This window comes from Labrus bergylta, chromosome 2 (genome assembly GCF_963930695.1).
Source record: "Labrus bergylta chromosome 2, fLabBer1.1, whole genome shotgun sequence".
NCBI lineage: Eukaryota > Metazoa > Chordata > Actinopteri > Labriformes > Labridae > Labrus > Labrus bergylta.
The window spans coordinates 1,549,739-1,566,931 of NC_089196.1; the positions used below are offsets into that span (position 1 = coordinate 1,549,739).

At 42.2% G+C, this 17,193-nt stretch overlaps 1 protein-coding gene across 16 annotated transcripts in view; it reads right to left on the reverse strand.

Moving 5' to 3' along the window:
- LOC109985914 (citron Rho-interacting kinase) overlaps positions 1 to 13,031 on the reverse strand; it is a 51,998-nt gene extending 38,967 nt beyond the window's left edge. For 9 of the 16 annotated variants that reach the window (XM_065962650.1, XM_065962649.1, XM_065962643.1 and 6 more), the window contains exons 1-4: positions 12,722 to 13,030; positions 6,403 to 6,497; positions 2,958 to 3,101; positions 2,738 to 2,857 (exon numbers count right to left, since the gene is read on the reverse strand). In XM_065962650.1, the coding sequence (XP_065818722.1) occupies positions 2,738 to 2,857; positions 2,958 to 3,101; positions 6,403 to 6,497; positions 12,722 to 12,788 (426 nt within the window). In that variant the 5' untranslated portion in view covers positions 12,789 to 13,030. Of the gene's footprint in view, positions 1 to 2,737; positions 2,858 to 2,957; positions 3,102 to 4,870; positions 4,996 to 6,385; positions 6,503 to 12,721 lie in introns of all 16 variants that reach the window. The other 7 variants (XM_065962640.1, XM_065962636.1, XM_065962645.1 and 4 more) reach the window with 6 other exon arrangements.
- Between the last annotated feature and the right edge of the window lie 4,162 nt (positions 13,032 to 17,193).

Genomic DNA, 17,193 nt, shown 5'->3' on the forward strand with positions numbered 1-17,193 from the left:
AGATAAATTCTTCTGTAGTTACCGAGCTGCAGCTGACAGCGTTTACTATAACTTTGCATATTGTTCTGCAGGTCTCACCAGCAGCACAAGATTGCTTCTCTCTGAAATATCTACTATCTCTGCAATGTTGTTCCAACGTTACAAAGCTTTCTGCATGAGGACCATAAACACTGCAGTCATGTGACAGAGCGTGGGAGACAGATGCTTTTCAAGATGAATGCTGGATTTAGCTGGTGTAAAAGCCCTGCTGAGAAGCACCACTGGGAACACAGAGGCAGAACATATGCATTAGAGAGTATCTACTCCTGAAACTGCAGAAACAGACAAGACACATGCTGGTTTCCAATCCAATTATTTCCCTCTACAGGGTCTCCTTTAAAAGCTTCTTGGACATGTTCAGTCGGCTGACATGAGAGTGAGAATCCCCTTACTCTCATTCATTCACCCTCCTTCCTCGTCCCTCCATCTCTTTCGTCTAATTCTAGGCACAGTCTGGGCCGTGATCAGCTTGGGCAGAATTACGCTTGAGCCCGAATCCCCCCATCCTGAGTCTCTCTCTGCAAACAAATAACACCAAAAATCGTCACCATGTGTACAACCTATCCCACCAGTTTTATTTTACATCATTTTCTTATTATACTGTCCCCATGTTTTTCTTTGTCCTGTTTGCTCATTTACTTATTTTGTCCCTCTTTCTAATTCATTCATTTAATTTACTGTTTGTTTGTTTTTGTCTAAATCTGCTTGCAAAACTGTATCGTACCACAGTTCCCCTCTTGTTTGTATCTCTTTTTTTTATTGTGTGAGTGTGTGTATGCACATTTTGGTGAATAACAGTTAAAAAACAAAACAAAAAAAAACATCAGAAATCATTACCTTAGCATATATTCATCTCATCATTCATACGATCTATCATTGAATATCTAAAATGTATTTGGTTGTGGCGAGGTCCTTGCTAGTGAACTTCATGTTAAGTGTGCTTGATGTGTCAGGGACTTCAGGAAAGAAACTGTAAGTGTCCTCTGTGATGTTGACTCAGTATGAAGTGCTGCTGGTAACATGCATTTTCTACCTTGACCAGGTGTGCACAGTATAAGATATGAAACGTCACTGGAGGGTTCATTAGGAAAACATGTTGTATAATTGAGAAGCGGGTGCAAACCTCTGGAACAGACTTCCACTGATTTCAAGCTGTTATTTCAAGTAATGGTCAAAAACTCTGTCAGAGCAGCGTGAACCAAGGCCTCAGCACCTCAGCACGACAGCCTGCCCACTGCATCACTGCTCTCTCCACTCTTAGGTATAGGGCTCTCGTCACCATGGCAACCATTGCACAATGTATTCAGTGCTTAGTAACCGGCACAAGTGTAGGCTGTGGAAAACAGGTTTCATTTCTATTACCTTTCTTTTTTTTAAAGATGGTGCATAATGCCAGGAGGATGATTCTTCATGCTGTGTATGTGTTTATTGTCCTCAGCTGTCAATCTTTGTAACAGTTTCATTCTCACTGTTGGCAACACCCATGCAGTGCTGCCACACATGCAGAGACACACACACACACACACACATATTGAGGCCTTTAACTCAATATCCTGCACACACACACACACACCCATAACATGCCACATAGTCATGGAATTAGATTTCAGTAATGAAAGGCTGCATGTACAACAAAACTCCTTCTCCATTAATAGTGTCTCTGATTTTAAAGAGAGTCGCTGCACAGATCCACAGATTATATAACAACATGACTTTGCATTACTGTATTACTTTGCTTTCACATTTCAAAGATGAGATTGCATTTCAGCCTCAGAGCGAACTTTGCATGAACTGCATTATTATATTTTATAGTGTTGTCATAAAAACGATAAGGGTTTAAAAAGAGCTTCTATAGCGCTTTCCCCTTTAGGTCGCGGGGGCTGGAGCCGATCCCAGCTGTCATTGGTCGAGAGGCGGGGTTACACCCTGGACTGTTCACCAGCCAATCACAGGGCTGACATGTAGAGACAGACAACCAGACACACTCACATTCACACCTACAGACAATTTAGAGTCAGCAGTTAACCTAACGAGCATGTCTTAGACTGTGGGAGGAAGCTGGAGTACCCGGAGAGAACCCACACGAACCCACACGAACCCACACGAACGAGGAGAACATGCAGACTCCTCACAGAGAGGCTCCTGAAGGACTGGGATTCAAACCAGGAACCTCCTCACTGTGAAGGGATAGAGCTAACCACTGCAGCACCATGCAGCTGAGCACAGTCGCTCACAGATATAGGGCAGTGTAACAGGAGGCATGGTAAACATGCTGCAGGTGTCACATCTGAAAGTGACTGTAGCTCTATAGAAAGTGGTTTGGTTCTAACGTCATGTGCTAATTCACACCCACACATTCACATTCAGCTTTGATGGCTTGGCCTGCTCGCTCTAACTGCCATCATGAAGAACTCCTACCATGCTTTCATTCGTTCCTGCCTCATGCATTACAAACAGAACAGAGTACCCATCAGCTCTAACATCCATTACAGAATGAGAACAAATCAAACCAAGATACAGATCATTCCATCTTAAGGACTGTGCAATGATTGTTCCTGAAACCGTATCAGTAGTGATGATCAGTCATCCGTCCTATACCGTGCCTCGATTCAGTTCTGAGTCTACAACAATGAGGAGCACACAGCATATATTTAATCCACTGACCCACTAAAGTGACACCCACAATGCAATCCTATACCTGCTCTTTGATTTCCTGCAGCTTGTTGCTCTGCTCCCGGATGTCATGCAGGAGCTGCAGAGCCTTATCGTCCTCCTGTGACACCTCCATTCGAGCCTGTTCCAAGCTGCGCTTTAGACTCTGAAACACAGAAATGCAAATGATTCATCGGCTGGCTCCAGCTTATACAGTATAATCTGTGGTGTGATGAGAGGTGTTTCTTATGTCGGTAACTACTCACACTACATTCAGTGATATAGGTTGCCAGGTCCTGTTCCAGGATGGTCCTTTGGGTCTCTGAGGCCTTTAACTCAATATCCTTCTGCTGCAGCACTGACTCCAGGTCAGACATCTTCCTCTGGACGAGTGATATCTCCTGCTCAACCTAGAGATCACAACACACCATGGACTCTTCACTTATAAGAGCAGGGCTGCATGTGTTTAGTGGAACATGTTATTTGTCATTACAGCGTTACAGGGCCGGGGGGGCTTTGGAGAGCAGAGAAGCAGCAGGTCTCAGAGAAACAATAACAGCATTGGAAGCGTCTGCTAACACGATCACAGTCAGAACGCAGACACATGTTCACAACGGTTCTGTAAACAACAACAGAGTGAAGCATTGGGTCAACATGTAACCCAACCATACTGCACAGAAATTACTACACTCCTGATCCCAGGACCTTTTTTTAACCGTCTGCTCTAAAAGTCAGAACTGAACTGAACTCCCTTTACTCTGAACCAATCACAAACAGAGCTGAGACTTAACCAGCTGCTCTGATTGGACGCTTTTAAGAGGATGTTAATTGACTTGGAGGCGGACAAACATTGACAAACATTGTCTTTTTAAAATGTATTATTTGTGTAATTTAATGTTTAATAATGTATTTCTTTATTGTATTTGATGTGTGGCTGAAACTCTGTAATGTGTTTAGGCTCCTCAACTATTTTCATTGTGTTTTTATTTTATGTTGCACTGTGTGCTTCTTTTTTCTACCTCCTGTGGTGGTTCTGTAATTTATGTTTTGTTTTTTGTTGCTCTGTTGTTTCCTGCTGCTGTGGCTCTCTCTGGGTGCTTCCTCATTACAAAGTGCCTCCACACTCTGACAGTAGACTTCCCTTCTCTCCCTGCTGTAAACTGTTAGGACCTCCTGCTCAGTATAGGTTGATATTTGTTCCTACTTGGTCTGTGTTGTGGTTCAGTGGTGAAGTGACATCCTTAGCCCGCCTCATGTTAGTGACACTCCGGCTCAGATGTGATCTGACGATGGCTCAGTAAATAATACTAAACTTCACATCGCATATAGGCAATTTAACAAGTTAAAGGCAGGGTTGGTCATTTCCTCCAGATCCAGATTTTGGTTGAACTTGTCTTTAGGTCCTGACAGAAATTAATAACTCATGTTCTCTGAAAAAGGAACAAAGAAAATCCATCATCTGTATCAGTTGTAAGTCTGTAAAAACTTTAACCAATGTCTGCTACGAGGTACCAATCTGATGAACCAATCAGACGCCTCCCTGTCTCCCTGCTCGCTCTCTACCTCTTGCGTGCTCTAGCTCACACTCAAACTCAAACTGAGGGGGTGTGGCATTAGAGGGAGCACAGAGGGGGAATCCTACTTTCAAAATCCTGCTAGTTTTTAAAAATGACCAACCCTGCCTTAAACATTTGAAAGGTACGCTAACCGAACCGACCACATCCGTCCACATTTTTATTTTATTTTTTCACGCTTGTTTGTTTTGATTTGGAGGCGCACGTGAAGTGACGTTTTACATTTAATTTCGCACAGCATTGTGGGTATAAAAATACAATTCATTTCCTGAAAGGATGCATCCGATCCATACAGCATAAAACCAGGAAGTTAGTATCCATACTGAAATGTTCAGTCTACTGAAAAGTCTGCACTGCATACGGAACTGTGAAGGGCCGCTGTGTTTTCAGAGGCTGGGGGCGTGGCTTCCTGATCCCGGTACACATACACACACATGTACTCACCTGACCCTCATTACAGGCTGCTTCAAAACCCTGCCAGATCGTTTCTACTCTCCATATGGGATTGTTGGCTCAACTCTTGCTAATTTTTTCATCCTGTGATCTTTTGTGAATTAACTTTTGACACATTTGCTTTTTAGTTTTTTCCTTCCATTACTTTTCACCTCTGACCTCCAGCACCTCCGCCACGCCATCCAACCTTCTCCATCCAGCCCATTTCATGTCCACGTCTTCAGAGCCATTTACTCCTTTCCCCCTTCACCCTGTCTGCAGGTTTTGCTGTTTGGTCCTGTTAAAAACAACCAATTCTGCAATCATAACACCTCCTTCCTCTTTGCTGCTGTAAATAAATCTTATCTTATCTTAAATGGTGCTGCTGCCTGTCTCTGCCAGGACTCAGATTTATAATCTTTCCTGTTTGAATAAAGTTTAAAAAAGTGAACCAAACTTGATTTCCACTCTGTCTTGCATTCACTGGCTTGATGGTTGCATCATATTGTTTTGGGATCCGTTACATCACTACTACAAGTCATAATGTATAAATATTTATGACCACATGGTAGTTATGTTTTATCTGCATTGGACAAATTCTGTTCAAATTAAAGAAACACTTTCTATAATAAAATGTTTTTTATGACTAAAAAGGTTCAGTGTGTTGAAATGAGAGACATGTGCATGTTATCTGTTTCATTTCATCCATATCTGAAGATCGAAGATAGATCAAAAAAAGATATATCAGTAGATATATAAAAACTTTTTTTTCTCCCTGTAATCATACTGGTTCCTAAAGTCTCATATCAGTCGGAACCTAGAAGTAACATGAGCAGATTAAATTTGTTTGTGACACAAATTATGATAAATTAGAGAATAAAGCACAATTAATAGAAATATATATATTAAAATTAACTATACAATTTAAAGTCAGGGTTGGTCATTTCCTCCAGATCCACTTTTTAAGATTTTGGTGTAAATTGTCTTTAGGTCCTGACAGAAATTAATAACTCATGTTCTCTGAAAAAGGAACAAAGAAAATCCATCATCTGTATCAGGCGTAAGTCTGTAAAAACTTTAACCAATGTCTGCACGAGGTACCAATCTGATGAACCAATCAGACGCCTCCCTGTCTCCCTGCTCGTCCTCTACCTCTTGCGTGCTCTAGCTCACACTCAAAGAGCCTCACTGATGACTTTAGGAGTTTATACTTTGAGTTTACTTACCGCTGAATGAGACATGAGACGACGTAGTTTCTACACAATGTAAGAGATGAGCTGAGGTCCACTTCTGGAGGGACGGCGTTCGTGCATGTAAGTGAGGGGGCGTGGCTTCAGATGGAGTACTGAGGGAATGCTACTTTCAAAATCATGCTAGTTTTTGAAAATGACCACCCCATGCTTTACATTGCTTCATAAACTGTAACTATTAACTGTCTTGTTAATTGTTTTTCAGACTCTTTTGGATTGTGGCTCTAGCAAAAAAAAACAGTTGACAAAGGTTGAGTAACAAAATCACAAAAATGTTTTCCATTGCATTTAAAAGCTGATTAATGTTTTCTGAAGCAGTTAACCTTAATTTCACCACATAAGTTAAAGAGAGAAACTAGTGTGACACACATACACACACACACACACACACACACACACAGAGGGTTGATTTCTCTCGTTCTGAACATCAACTCTTACCATGTGAAGAGTAATACCTGTGACATGTGTCCGTTTCTTGCAGTTTGGAGTTTGTGATGCAGTTTTGTTCCAGAGGAGACGTTTTGATCCAGAGAGTGGATGGATGTGGTCACTACTCTGTGGAAGAGAAGACCCCAAACAAAGGGGGGGGGGGGGGGGGGGGCATGAGAGTAAATCAACTTTAAAACGCTTCTTTAATCACTCAGTCTGGAGGCGTCTCGTTCAGTCGTATGGAAGAATCCAGCTTCCCTATGTGTGTGACACTAATCATGAGGGTTACAGCATCCTGTCCTAATGTTTACATAGCAACCAGGGATTTTACACGCAGTCAAACCTTAATATGTGAACGTGTCTTAGAGGCTTATGGAGCTCATTTGCCCGCATTAATCACATTTAAAAATGAGAAGTAATTATGGTTTTAATACAGAGAACAAACCTTCACATATCTTAAAGATGAAGCACTTTGACGCTTTAGAAACAGAAACACTTTTTCATTTGAAACATTAAGATCTTTGTTTACAGTGAAGGCGTTTTGAACGCCACCGGAGATGCGAACGGTGCTGACCAAATATGTGCTCATATTTTAGCTCCACATCGTCTATTTATAGCCCGCTGCATTCACGCAACCGCCTCTTTTTTACCACCACTGGATATATTTGGCAGCTTTTGTGATCAAGCGGCGTGCAGGCAGAAGAATGAGCGACAGAGAGAGAGAGAGAGAGAAAGAATATCTATTTAAAGCCGAGCTTTACTTCCCACTCCTCGCTGCAGTAACACGCTCAAAACAAGCTCAGCTCATATCTGGATTTCAGAGTGAATGTTTCTGCTTCCTGATTATTTTTACATCACCTCTCATTTACATTGTCTCCTGATTCCACTGTGTAAACTGTGTGCGACCAGCGGGGGAGAAAGATCACATAGAAGACGTGCAGGGGCTTCTTTAAAGGAACAACAAATATGTTGATTGAGGTTTTTAAGATTTTTCAAACACAAGATACTTTAGATACCATAAAGAAAATGATTTGTGCTCACTGAAGAAACCCCTCATCCTATGACGCCCCTACTGATAAGTTACATAACCTACCCCATGGCCATCAGCTGCCATCACAACCAGAACAGCGTTTCCACCTTCAGCTTCAACAAACCAAGACTCCGTACATGCGACCTCCAGGTAGTCACAACGCTGATTTCTTTATTCTTATTGAAACAGGAAAAAGTCTCATTGAGATTAAAAATCTCTTTACAAGAGCGTCCTGGCCAAGACAGGCAGCAGCACAATTACAGGGTTTCAGACATAAAACACTTAAATACAGGAATCACCAAAAGAACCATTCATCAGAATCTGTCATAAGTCATCAGCAACAAAGCGATCAAAAAGGGCAATACGAGTTAGCTCAAACATCTACAGTCAGATATTTCTACCTCCAGATCATTAAGACGACCCTTAAAAACATTCAAGGAAACCAGCTCCTGATAGGCTACTACCCACCCTACCTCATGGCCCCCACAACTCAACCGTGTAGAGCGATGGACCCTAAGTGAGACCCTCCCACTAAACCTCAGAAAGACTGGGCAGTTAACCCCGGCGTCTCAGAGCCACTCCCCTCTACTCTACAAATCTCTCACTGAGCGCCATACACACACACACACACAGCTTCTATATCGTACCTACCTCACCACATGGCCAGCACAGCCCCCTCATAACTGTTTCATCGACTACACATGATGCAGAAGCATGTGACATGTGATGATGATGACATGAGAGAAGGGTGAGCTGAGGTTAGCTTGTCTTCAGCCTGGAGGGACGTTGACACCACTGCCATCTTTCACTGAAGAGTCAAATCATCTTGTTAAATATGTTGTTCTTAAACCAGCTGGCAAACTATTTTCGCCCTCGGTGGTGTGATCCCACAAAGATTCTGAGTAAGCCGACTGTTTTGACTGTGAGACTCAGAATCCTTAAATGCTCCTGGGGGGGCGGGGGGGGGCGCCTCATGATGGCTCTCATGGCTCCCTGATAATGAATCTCATACATCTCTCTGTGCTGACACAGAAACAATACTGCATGATTACAACATGTATTCTTCCTAACAATGTGGAGTGATTCCTCTGCAGAACGCCCCGTGGTAAGGTTGGTGGTTACAGGGTGCCATCCCATCATGAGGCACCAGATGGGACTCGAAGCTGGCTGTCTTCCTCCCTGACCCCCGGTGCTAGCTGACTGCCTACAACGAGCTGAGCTAACAGACTGTGCATCTGGGCTCCTCCTTCATAATTATGAGTTCCTTCAAAGCAATTATTAATAACTAGAGTCTTAAAAGCTCATTACGACGACAGGAAGTACGGTTTAACCACTGAGATGTTTCCACTCTGTTTCTGCTAAACACTTCTAAATGATTGATTTTATTAAAGAGGACATCTTATCCCCCTCCTCCACCTTTTCAAACGGTCCTGTGTTCTAAATGAAACATCTGTGCTTTGGTCAAAATATAACATGAATCAAGCACCAGAGGAGGTTTGTGACCCTGTATAAACCAGCTCTCTCAGAACGCTCCGTTTTGGTGTGTGTGTCTCTTTAAATATAATGACCCCCCCTGAGTTTTCCTGGTAGACATCACTCCTCTGTAGAGAGAATAAAAATGGAGGACTGGTGTTAGGTGGGGTTTGTTTCTAATGTATAAATCTAATGAAGAAATCGTGAAACAGACTGGAGATTAGAACACCATTTAATCGGCCAAGGTCAGACAACTTCATCAAACAAGCACGCTTCCAAATCACTTGACTGACAAAGTGCTGACAAAGTAACAGTGTTCACAGTGCTGCTTATATTCTGTCAAAAAGGTGCAACCTACAAATTCCTTTCTATTTGGGTGCATCACCATAAAACAATAAAGATGACATGACACTGATTTGTATACGTATCAGATGTAGACTCTCTGTCTAGCAAACAGTTGCTGACAACATATAGTTGGCTCCTCTCCATATATAGATCTGCTACTACTTAGGTGCTTCGCTCATATAAGGTTACAGCTTCAGACACCTAAAGGTAGGAGTGTTAACACGTGGTAGACAGACTTGATAATACATTTCATGAAGTTACCAAGATTAATGAATTTCATGAAAATTCGTACTAACAACCGGCTCAAAAATTTTAGCTATAGACTGGGGGTGGAGTCCATGGGTGGAGATACCAGGGGAGGGGAGGGGGTTTCTTTTTATCAGAATCCCACTGTGACATCACAAGGAGAGCACATTTGAAATGTAGCATTTTTCTCTGTGTTGTAAGACTTATGCAGACCACAAACAAAGGACTGGATGGGTTTATTTCACATTTGTTACACAAATATATGTTCAACAACACTGTAGAAGTGGATTTTTCATGATATGTCCCCTTTAATAAATAACATCTGCATGTTTCCATCCAGAAAACAACCACCATGTAGCCTTTACTGTTTTACATGTAGCTACTGTAATAAATGTTCCACTCGTGTTTATTGGAGCTTTTGAACTGCACAACAGTAACATTTAGCGAGGAACATTGTCTTCCAACTCTGTTGAGGACTCTTTCTTGTGGGTTGAATAATGTGTGCTAAGCTGTGAGTCAGAGTTGTTGAAGAGGAGGAGAGTGGAGAGAGGTTGCATCCCAGTCATGGTGTTGCTCCACATTCAGTCTGCAGGGTGACCATGGGCCAGGGCTGCTGTATAGGCCGTGGGCAGCTGTGAATCACAGACCTGTGCAGCACTGTCATGGCACACATCCCTCTCTAAAATACAGCTTTCAGTCCTTACTACTCCCCCCAAAGTTTGATCTTTCAGCCCATCCTCTCCACATATACTAAGAGATCTTTTATGCCCATTGTCATGACAACAACAAATTATTGATACCACAGTCATGTAACAAACAATGAGTACTCCTGCTATTGCAGCTATTGCACAATATGGGCTTGAGGCTTCACAGTTTCCAGATAAACACATTGAAGAACAGCGAAGGCTAACCTCCATAAATACAGTCTCATCCATAGAAAACACACCTGATAGCACATACATTTCTGGAAATGAAATGTATTACTTTTTATTCAAAACTAATGCACGTGAATGTAAATAAATATCTAAATGCATTTGAGTACATTTCAAGTGATTAAAAAATACTTATATAATATATACTTATATTAAAGGAGCAGTATGTAACTCTGACACCTAGTGGTTAAAATGGGTACTGCAGTCTAAATTCTAAACATTGTAGAGAGCTGTCTCCCCCCCTCCTCTCTAGAGTCGATGCTCTCACAGGTCACCATGTGGTGGACACTGAAGCTTCAGTGTTTATCCAGCTCTGCATGGGTCTGTAAACCTTTCTGTGTTCTAACCTCTCTCCATTTTTCAAAAGCATCTCCAATATTGATCCTAGTTTGAGCATGTTTCTGCTCGTGGAGCTTATTAGAAACATGCAGAGGCTTTTTAGGTCGGGTACAATCACTTCTATCTGAACCACTTCTCTTGATCCGCTTCCATCACTGCAACACCTGTTGGTTTGACCTGATAACTGCTCTCATATCTGGCAAACCGAGGGGCGTCCAAAACGGCCGTGTGGGGGGTGTCTTAAAAGTGCCTACCTTCTCTGGTCCAAACAAATCCAGAGCATTCAGGAGCAGAATCTAAAGTTAGAAGGAGGACATACTGGCTGCTGCATTGTTGTCAGAGAAGCCAGCACTTCAACATAGCATGTTTCCTTAATGTCTGATCAGATAGTAAGATCACTTTATCATTTCACTCACTACACATCTCACTGACTGGACCAGGGTACACTCTGGTGCAAAGTGGTGTAGGTGATTCTTATCATTGTGATTTGATGGTTGCCCCAAAATCTATTTTTTTGCTTGTAAACTCCTCCTAGTTTGCAGTTCCCAAGCAGCCAGTTGTGGGAAGATGTGTTGTCAAAATATTGAAGGAACTCATGAAATTTGTTAGAACAGCAAGAGTAGTCCAAAGCAACAAAAAGCCTGAGTGCCTGGTTTTATTCATCAACTGTGAAAACGACAGCCTCATTCAGTTCGATGTGGTCCTTAAACACTTTTTTCCCCACCGTGGCCACTCAAGCGACAGACTTGCACCTGTATGCTCTGGCATCACACGATTGGTCAAGTTGACAGAATATCCCAATCTACACAAAGTATGCTGAGCACTTGGAAAACCACTTCACAAATGCAGTCCATGATTACATGACAGATCCAGATGACATAAAAGACTGTGTGGGCTTCACAAGGAGGCTTTGGGCGAAAATGACCACTTGAGGATGTGGAGTAGAAGAGCGCTCTCATTGGCTCTCATCACAATTCGAACTTGTACTGAGAGGTCTGTTCTGTAGCATCTGAATACACACAGGTGTCTCTTATACATCTACCGCTGTTTGCTCTTCCTCCGCAGAGAGGGAGAGAAAAATGGATCCAAATAAACACTGACAGATGTGACTGCACTGTCCTACCACCAAACTTTTAAGCAGTGAAATAATAAAGTTAATGTCTTGAATCAAATTATGCACTTTCTGTAGAGATCACTGCGTCCATCCAAACACACCTTCTTGGATCTCTTCCACAACCATATCCATGTTTAGTTTTGCACTTCCTTTTTTGTTCCAGTGAAGAAGCAGCAAGTTTCCTTCACCTCCACTCTACCCTTGGCAAAACCTGCTGTTACCATAGAGATACTTTCTTCCAACCACAGTCTTCATCTTGTCATATTTTTTTTTTCCCAAGCAGACTCTGAAAATAAATTCTGCCTTCCCCCTGGACTCAATCTGAGTTGTAATTGTTTCAGCACCTCATGGGAAGCTCCGGGGAATCCTTAAGCATCCAGTTAAACTTTGTGTCTATTTTCAATGAGTCCTCCTTGAGATTGGTCAGATTACTGCACAAGCATGCAGCGTCTCATTATGAACATGTTCAAACAGAGCAGAGTTTGAACGCCACCCCAGGGAGTGATAGCCATCTGCATGAGTGTATGCTACAGTAAGCAGAGCGATGAAGAGAGATGAGCAAACAGAGACACAGCATTTCAGTGTCGTGACCAAGAATAGTGCTCACTCACATACAGATACAGCTGCTGCATAATCCTGCTGCTACCAATGCTAACTCATCACTCTGAAGAGAAATCCTGAGCTGAAGTGTCAGTCAATCAGTCTGGGCATAGTTCCTGCATTGTGGGAAGGGGTAAATAAGGATACACTGGAGCAGTTCAGACCTACAGAGCAAATATTTTAGTTGATGTTTTTCTTCCTAAGACATCCCCCCCTTCCTTATCTTTGACAGAAGCAGCACTGTTAGTAACAGAAGAAGCACCTACCCAAAGACTGGTGCAGCTGATGAGGATCCTTAGACGCGGCACCACCTTGTCCTGTAAGCCCGTTCATGTGGGGTCTCCCTCGGAAGCCACCAGCAGATATGAGAGCTTCGCTGGTTCATCAAATTGGGGGATATCATCCTCACTGGGGGGAGAACTGAGCAGAGGGGAGAGAGAGCTGTGCTGTGGCAGTGCAGAGAGAGCTGTGAGGCAGCAGGAGCGTGTGGAGATTACTGCTCACAGAGAGCTCGATCGGAGGAGAGGCGAGAGGGAAGGGAGGGAAGGACTACTGAGGAACGGCATTGTTGAGTAATGCAGCGGACCAGAAGTCATATACAGTAGTGGATGAGAGAAGCCCTCTCTCTCTCTCTCTCTCTCTTTCTCTCTTATCCAATCACCCATACCACCTTTCAAATGCTTCTTCCACTCCCCACACTGCAGCAGCTGTCTGTAATCATACTAATGTATGCTGCTCCACAAACTGCATTCATACTCAGCTCCCAATAGTTGCAAACCACTGAACATTACTGTCATGTAGTTTTTACAAAAAGACCCCAGTTCATGGGTGACTAAACACAACATGACCCTTTTTAAATGAAATCTCACAACCTGCAGAACCAGGCTGTTTTTAACACTTTAATAAACAACAACCAAGACACTTAAAGATGAAAGTTCTGTCCTCATAGAGAAGCCACAAATGCATGATACAAGCATTGTTTACATCTCTGAATAATTAGACAAATAAAAAACTGAAGGATTTTTATGAAAGGGTCATGTTTACAAGATCACTAAAATGATGAAACATTTTACACATTTTCATTTTAACTGGGTCCAAGCACTGAGCACAGTCATGGTCATATATAGCATGTTTAAATCAGACCAAAGCGACATGTTTGATTATAGAAGTCCATGCCTGAAAACATCCTAATGCAAATACTCACTTAAACTAATAGCACCTTCTAGTGGCAACCATTATGTCATGTTGTCACTTAATGAGATACAGCTGGTTCAATATAACATCAAATGCTCAGATGGGTCTTTCTCTGCAGCAACATCTGGGAGTGTTTGTCAGACCCCGGGCATGTGTGTGTCTTCTGCTTAAAGGAAGGAGCAAAGTGACATGAGCTGTTCAGTAAATGATAACTAGACTGATGGTAGAGGCTCCTGTGTAAAGACTCCATCAGTATTGACTAATCCATTCATACACATTTATGACAAAGCAGCGGAAGCAACTCTGGGTTAAAGGGGACATATTATGAAAATCCACTTCTACAGTGTTTCATTACATTTAAAGAGACACACACACCAAAACGGAGCGTTCTGAGAGAGCTGCTTTATACAGGGTCACAAACCTCCTCTGGTACTTGATTCATGTTATATTTTGACCAAAGCACAGCACAGATGTTTCATTTAGACCACAGGGGACTGTTAGAAAAGGTGGAGAAGGAGGATACTCTTTAAATGTGTTGCCCAAGGGGACATTGGACATGTGGCTGCAGGAGCTGGGGATCGAGCCCACGCCTTAAGAGACGACTGGCTCTTCCACTGAGTCCAGTCTGGTCTATCTTTGAATCTACAGTGTAACTAGCAACCTGCCAGCCTGCAGGCACACATGGCTTTTGTAAGGGAATGTCACATGTCAAATGACTTCTAACCTCTTTGTGTCCTGTGTCTCACTTAGTGCCCAAATGGTGCGCCTCTTAACTAGCAAAATGTAGTGGGACACGCCCCCATACGCCTAGCGCCACATGCTTTAGACCGTGCATTTCAGAACGTTTACAAAGGGCCCTAAGTCTCAACACAAACATTTCAGCTAACTCTGCCCTACAAACTCATATTCTGGCATGGGGGTGCTGGTAGCGTAGTGGTTAGTGTATGCGCCCCATGTAAGGAGTCTATAGTCCTACAAGCAGGCTACCCGGGTTCAAATCCCAACCTGTGTCCTTTCCCACATGTCATTCCTCAATTTTCCCAGTTTCTGACACTATCCACTGTCCTATATCTCTAAATAAAGGTTCATAAAAAGCCCCAAAAAATCTCCTAGCGTGAACGCATCTATCCTTAAAATGTTCATAATTTTCAGCATCAACTTCTGATAACAGGAAGTAACTGCTCCTCAGAGGTATCGCTGTGGATTTCATGTTTGGTTTGTAATATCACGAGACATTCACCATGCTACCTCGTAAAGCCTAAAGGTCTGCCTCTCAAGCTGTTGCCCTGAGAGTCCCTTTCGCCCTGAAACAGGCAATGGTTTTATTAGACGCTTCAAAAACGTGTACAGCTATGCTGATTGGTAACAAAGAGCCCAGTGATTAAAGAAAACATGTTTGAGATGGGTAATGGTAGTTGGCGTGGCGATATGCTTCAGTATGCAATTTTTTATTTTTTTAAAGTCAGCCCCAACAGCATGTTCACCCTACAAACATAATATTTGGTAGCGAAGTGAATCTTGTCAAGACCTACATAAAAGCCTCTTGGACCAATGTTGTAAACTTAACAGGAAGTCAGCCATTTTAAATTAACCATCAAAAAACAAGGGCTGTATCCAAATTGCCAAGCACCTACTCAATCTGTCAGTAGGCAGGAGGCAGTACCTACTATCCGTGCCATATACTGTTTAGTACCTACTATTCAGTATGCACGCACAGTAGGCAGATATTTGTGCCTACTTCTTCTGATTCATTCAGTATGGAAGTGACGTCATTTACGTTTCCTGAACCGGCCGCATTCACCCGTTTTTTTGTATTTTTTTGTTTAGCTTTATTCAAGAAGAGTAATGCGCATATACAGTCAGGTAAACAAAAAACAATATCACAATGTAAATCAATTAAAAGACGGATTAAATAACTAAATAACATACAGTAGGCTACATAAAGGAAAGTACAAATGAAAGACAGTAAGATACGGAATATAAAGAAAACCAATAAAGACGCATTTAAATAGTGAAATCATTATTTAAATAGTCATACCTGGACCAACTCCTCCCCCAGATCAAACTCAAATTAGATACTGCTACAAGAGAACTTTTCAATGAGAAGTAATTTGCCCTCTGTACAAGTTTCAAAGGGTGTGACTGTGGTGGTTCTTTAAAGGTAGACGTCTTGTCATGAAACACAACCTTGCTGTAACCCAAACACACAGGACCCAAACTGCCTGAAACTTTACATGTTTGATCAAACTTCCCTTCTGAATATATCTCAATGCCAATATTGCATTTTTGTGTCATCGCTCTCACTATGTATCCAAATGACATGAAGATTCAAAGCCCTTTTGACTGTTCTGTGTCTGATAAAGACAGTGCAGCAGCTGCACACTAATGGGCACAACAACATAAACAACGGTACGAGGCCTCACTGCTGCTCTCTATTTGATACAGAAGCTTTCCAGTAACATTTTCACACATGAGGATGAACATCAGTGTGTCAAACTGTTGAGTTATCACTCGTATTTTTCCTTTATGTCCAATCATTAAATGTGTAGTGAGTGAAATGATAAAGGTATCTTACTATCTGATCAGACATTAAGGAAACATGCTGAAGGGCTTCTCTGACAACAATGCAGCAGCCAGTATGTCCTCCTTCTAACTTTAGATTCTGCTCCTGAATGCTCTGGATTTATTTGGACCAGAGAAGGTAGGCGCTTTTAAGACACCCCCACACGGCCGTTTTGGACGCCCCTCAGTTTACCACACATGAGACCAGTGTTGGGTGAGGGTTGTGCTGTATAAATTCAATGATGAAATCGCGAAACAGACTGTGGATTATAACACGGTTTAATCTGCCAAGGTCAGACAGTTTCAACAGAACACAAATTGTTAACAATCACGAACTGACAAAGTACTGACAAAGTTTCTATCTTAACAATTTGCTTATATTCTGCTAGAAGGTACATCCTACAAATTTGTGGCTACTTTGGTATATCTCTATAAGGCAAGAAAGAAGACATCAGCTTGACTCGTAAATGTCAGACTTACACATTTCATTCTTAGCAAACCTTTGCTTACAACAGACAGTTGGCTCCAAAACAAATAAAACTCTACTGCTATGAGATGTTTTACATAGATATGGTTATAAGAGAAGAGTTACTCTTATTCATACTAACAACCAGTTATCAGGTCAACAGGTGTTGCAGTGATGGAAGCGGTCAAGAGAAGTGGTTCAGATAGAAGTGATTGTACCCGACCTAAAAAGCGTCTGCATGTTTCTAATAAGCTCCACAAGCAGAAACGTGCTCAAACTAGGATCAATATTGGAGATGCTTTTGAAAAATGGAGAGAGGTTAGAACACAGAAAGGTTTACAGACCCATGCAGAGCTGGATAAACACTGAAGCTTCAGAGTCCACCACATGGTGACCTGTGAGAGCATCGACTCTAGAGAGGAGGGGGGAGACAGCTCTCTACAATGTTTAGAATTTAGACTGCAGTACCCATTTTAAACACTAGCTGTCAGAGTTACATACTGCTCCTTTAAGATT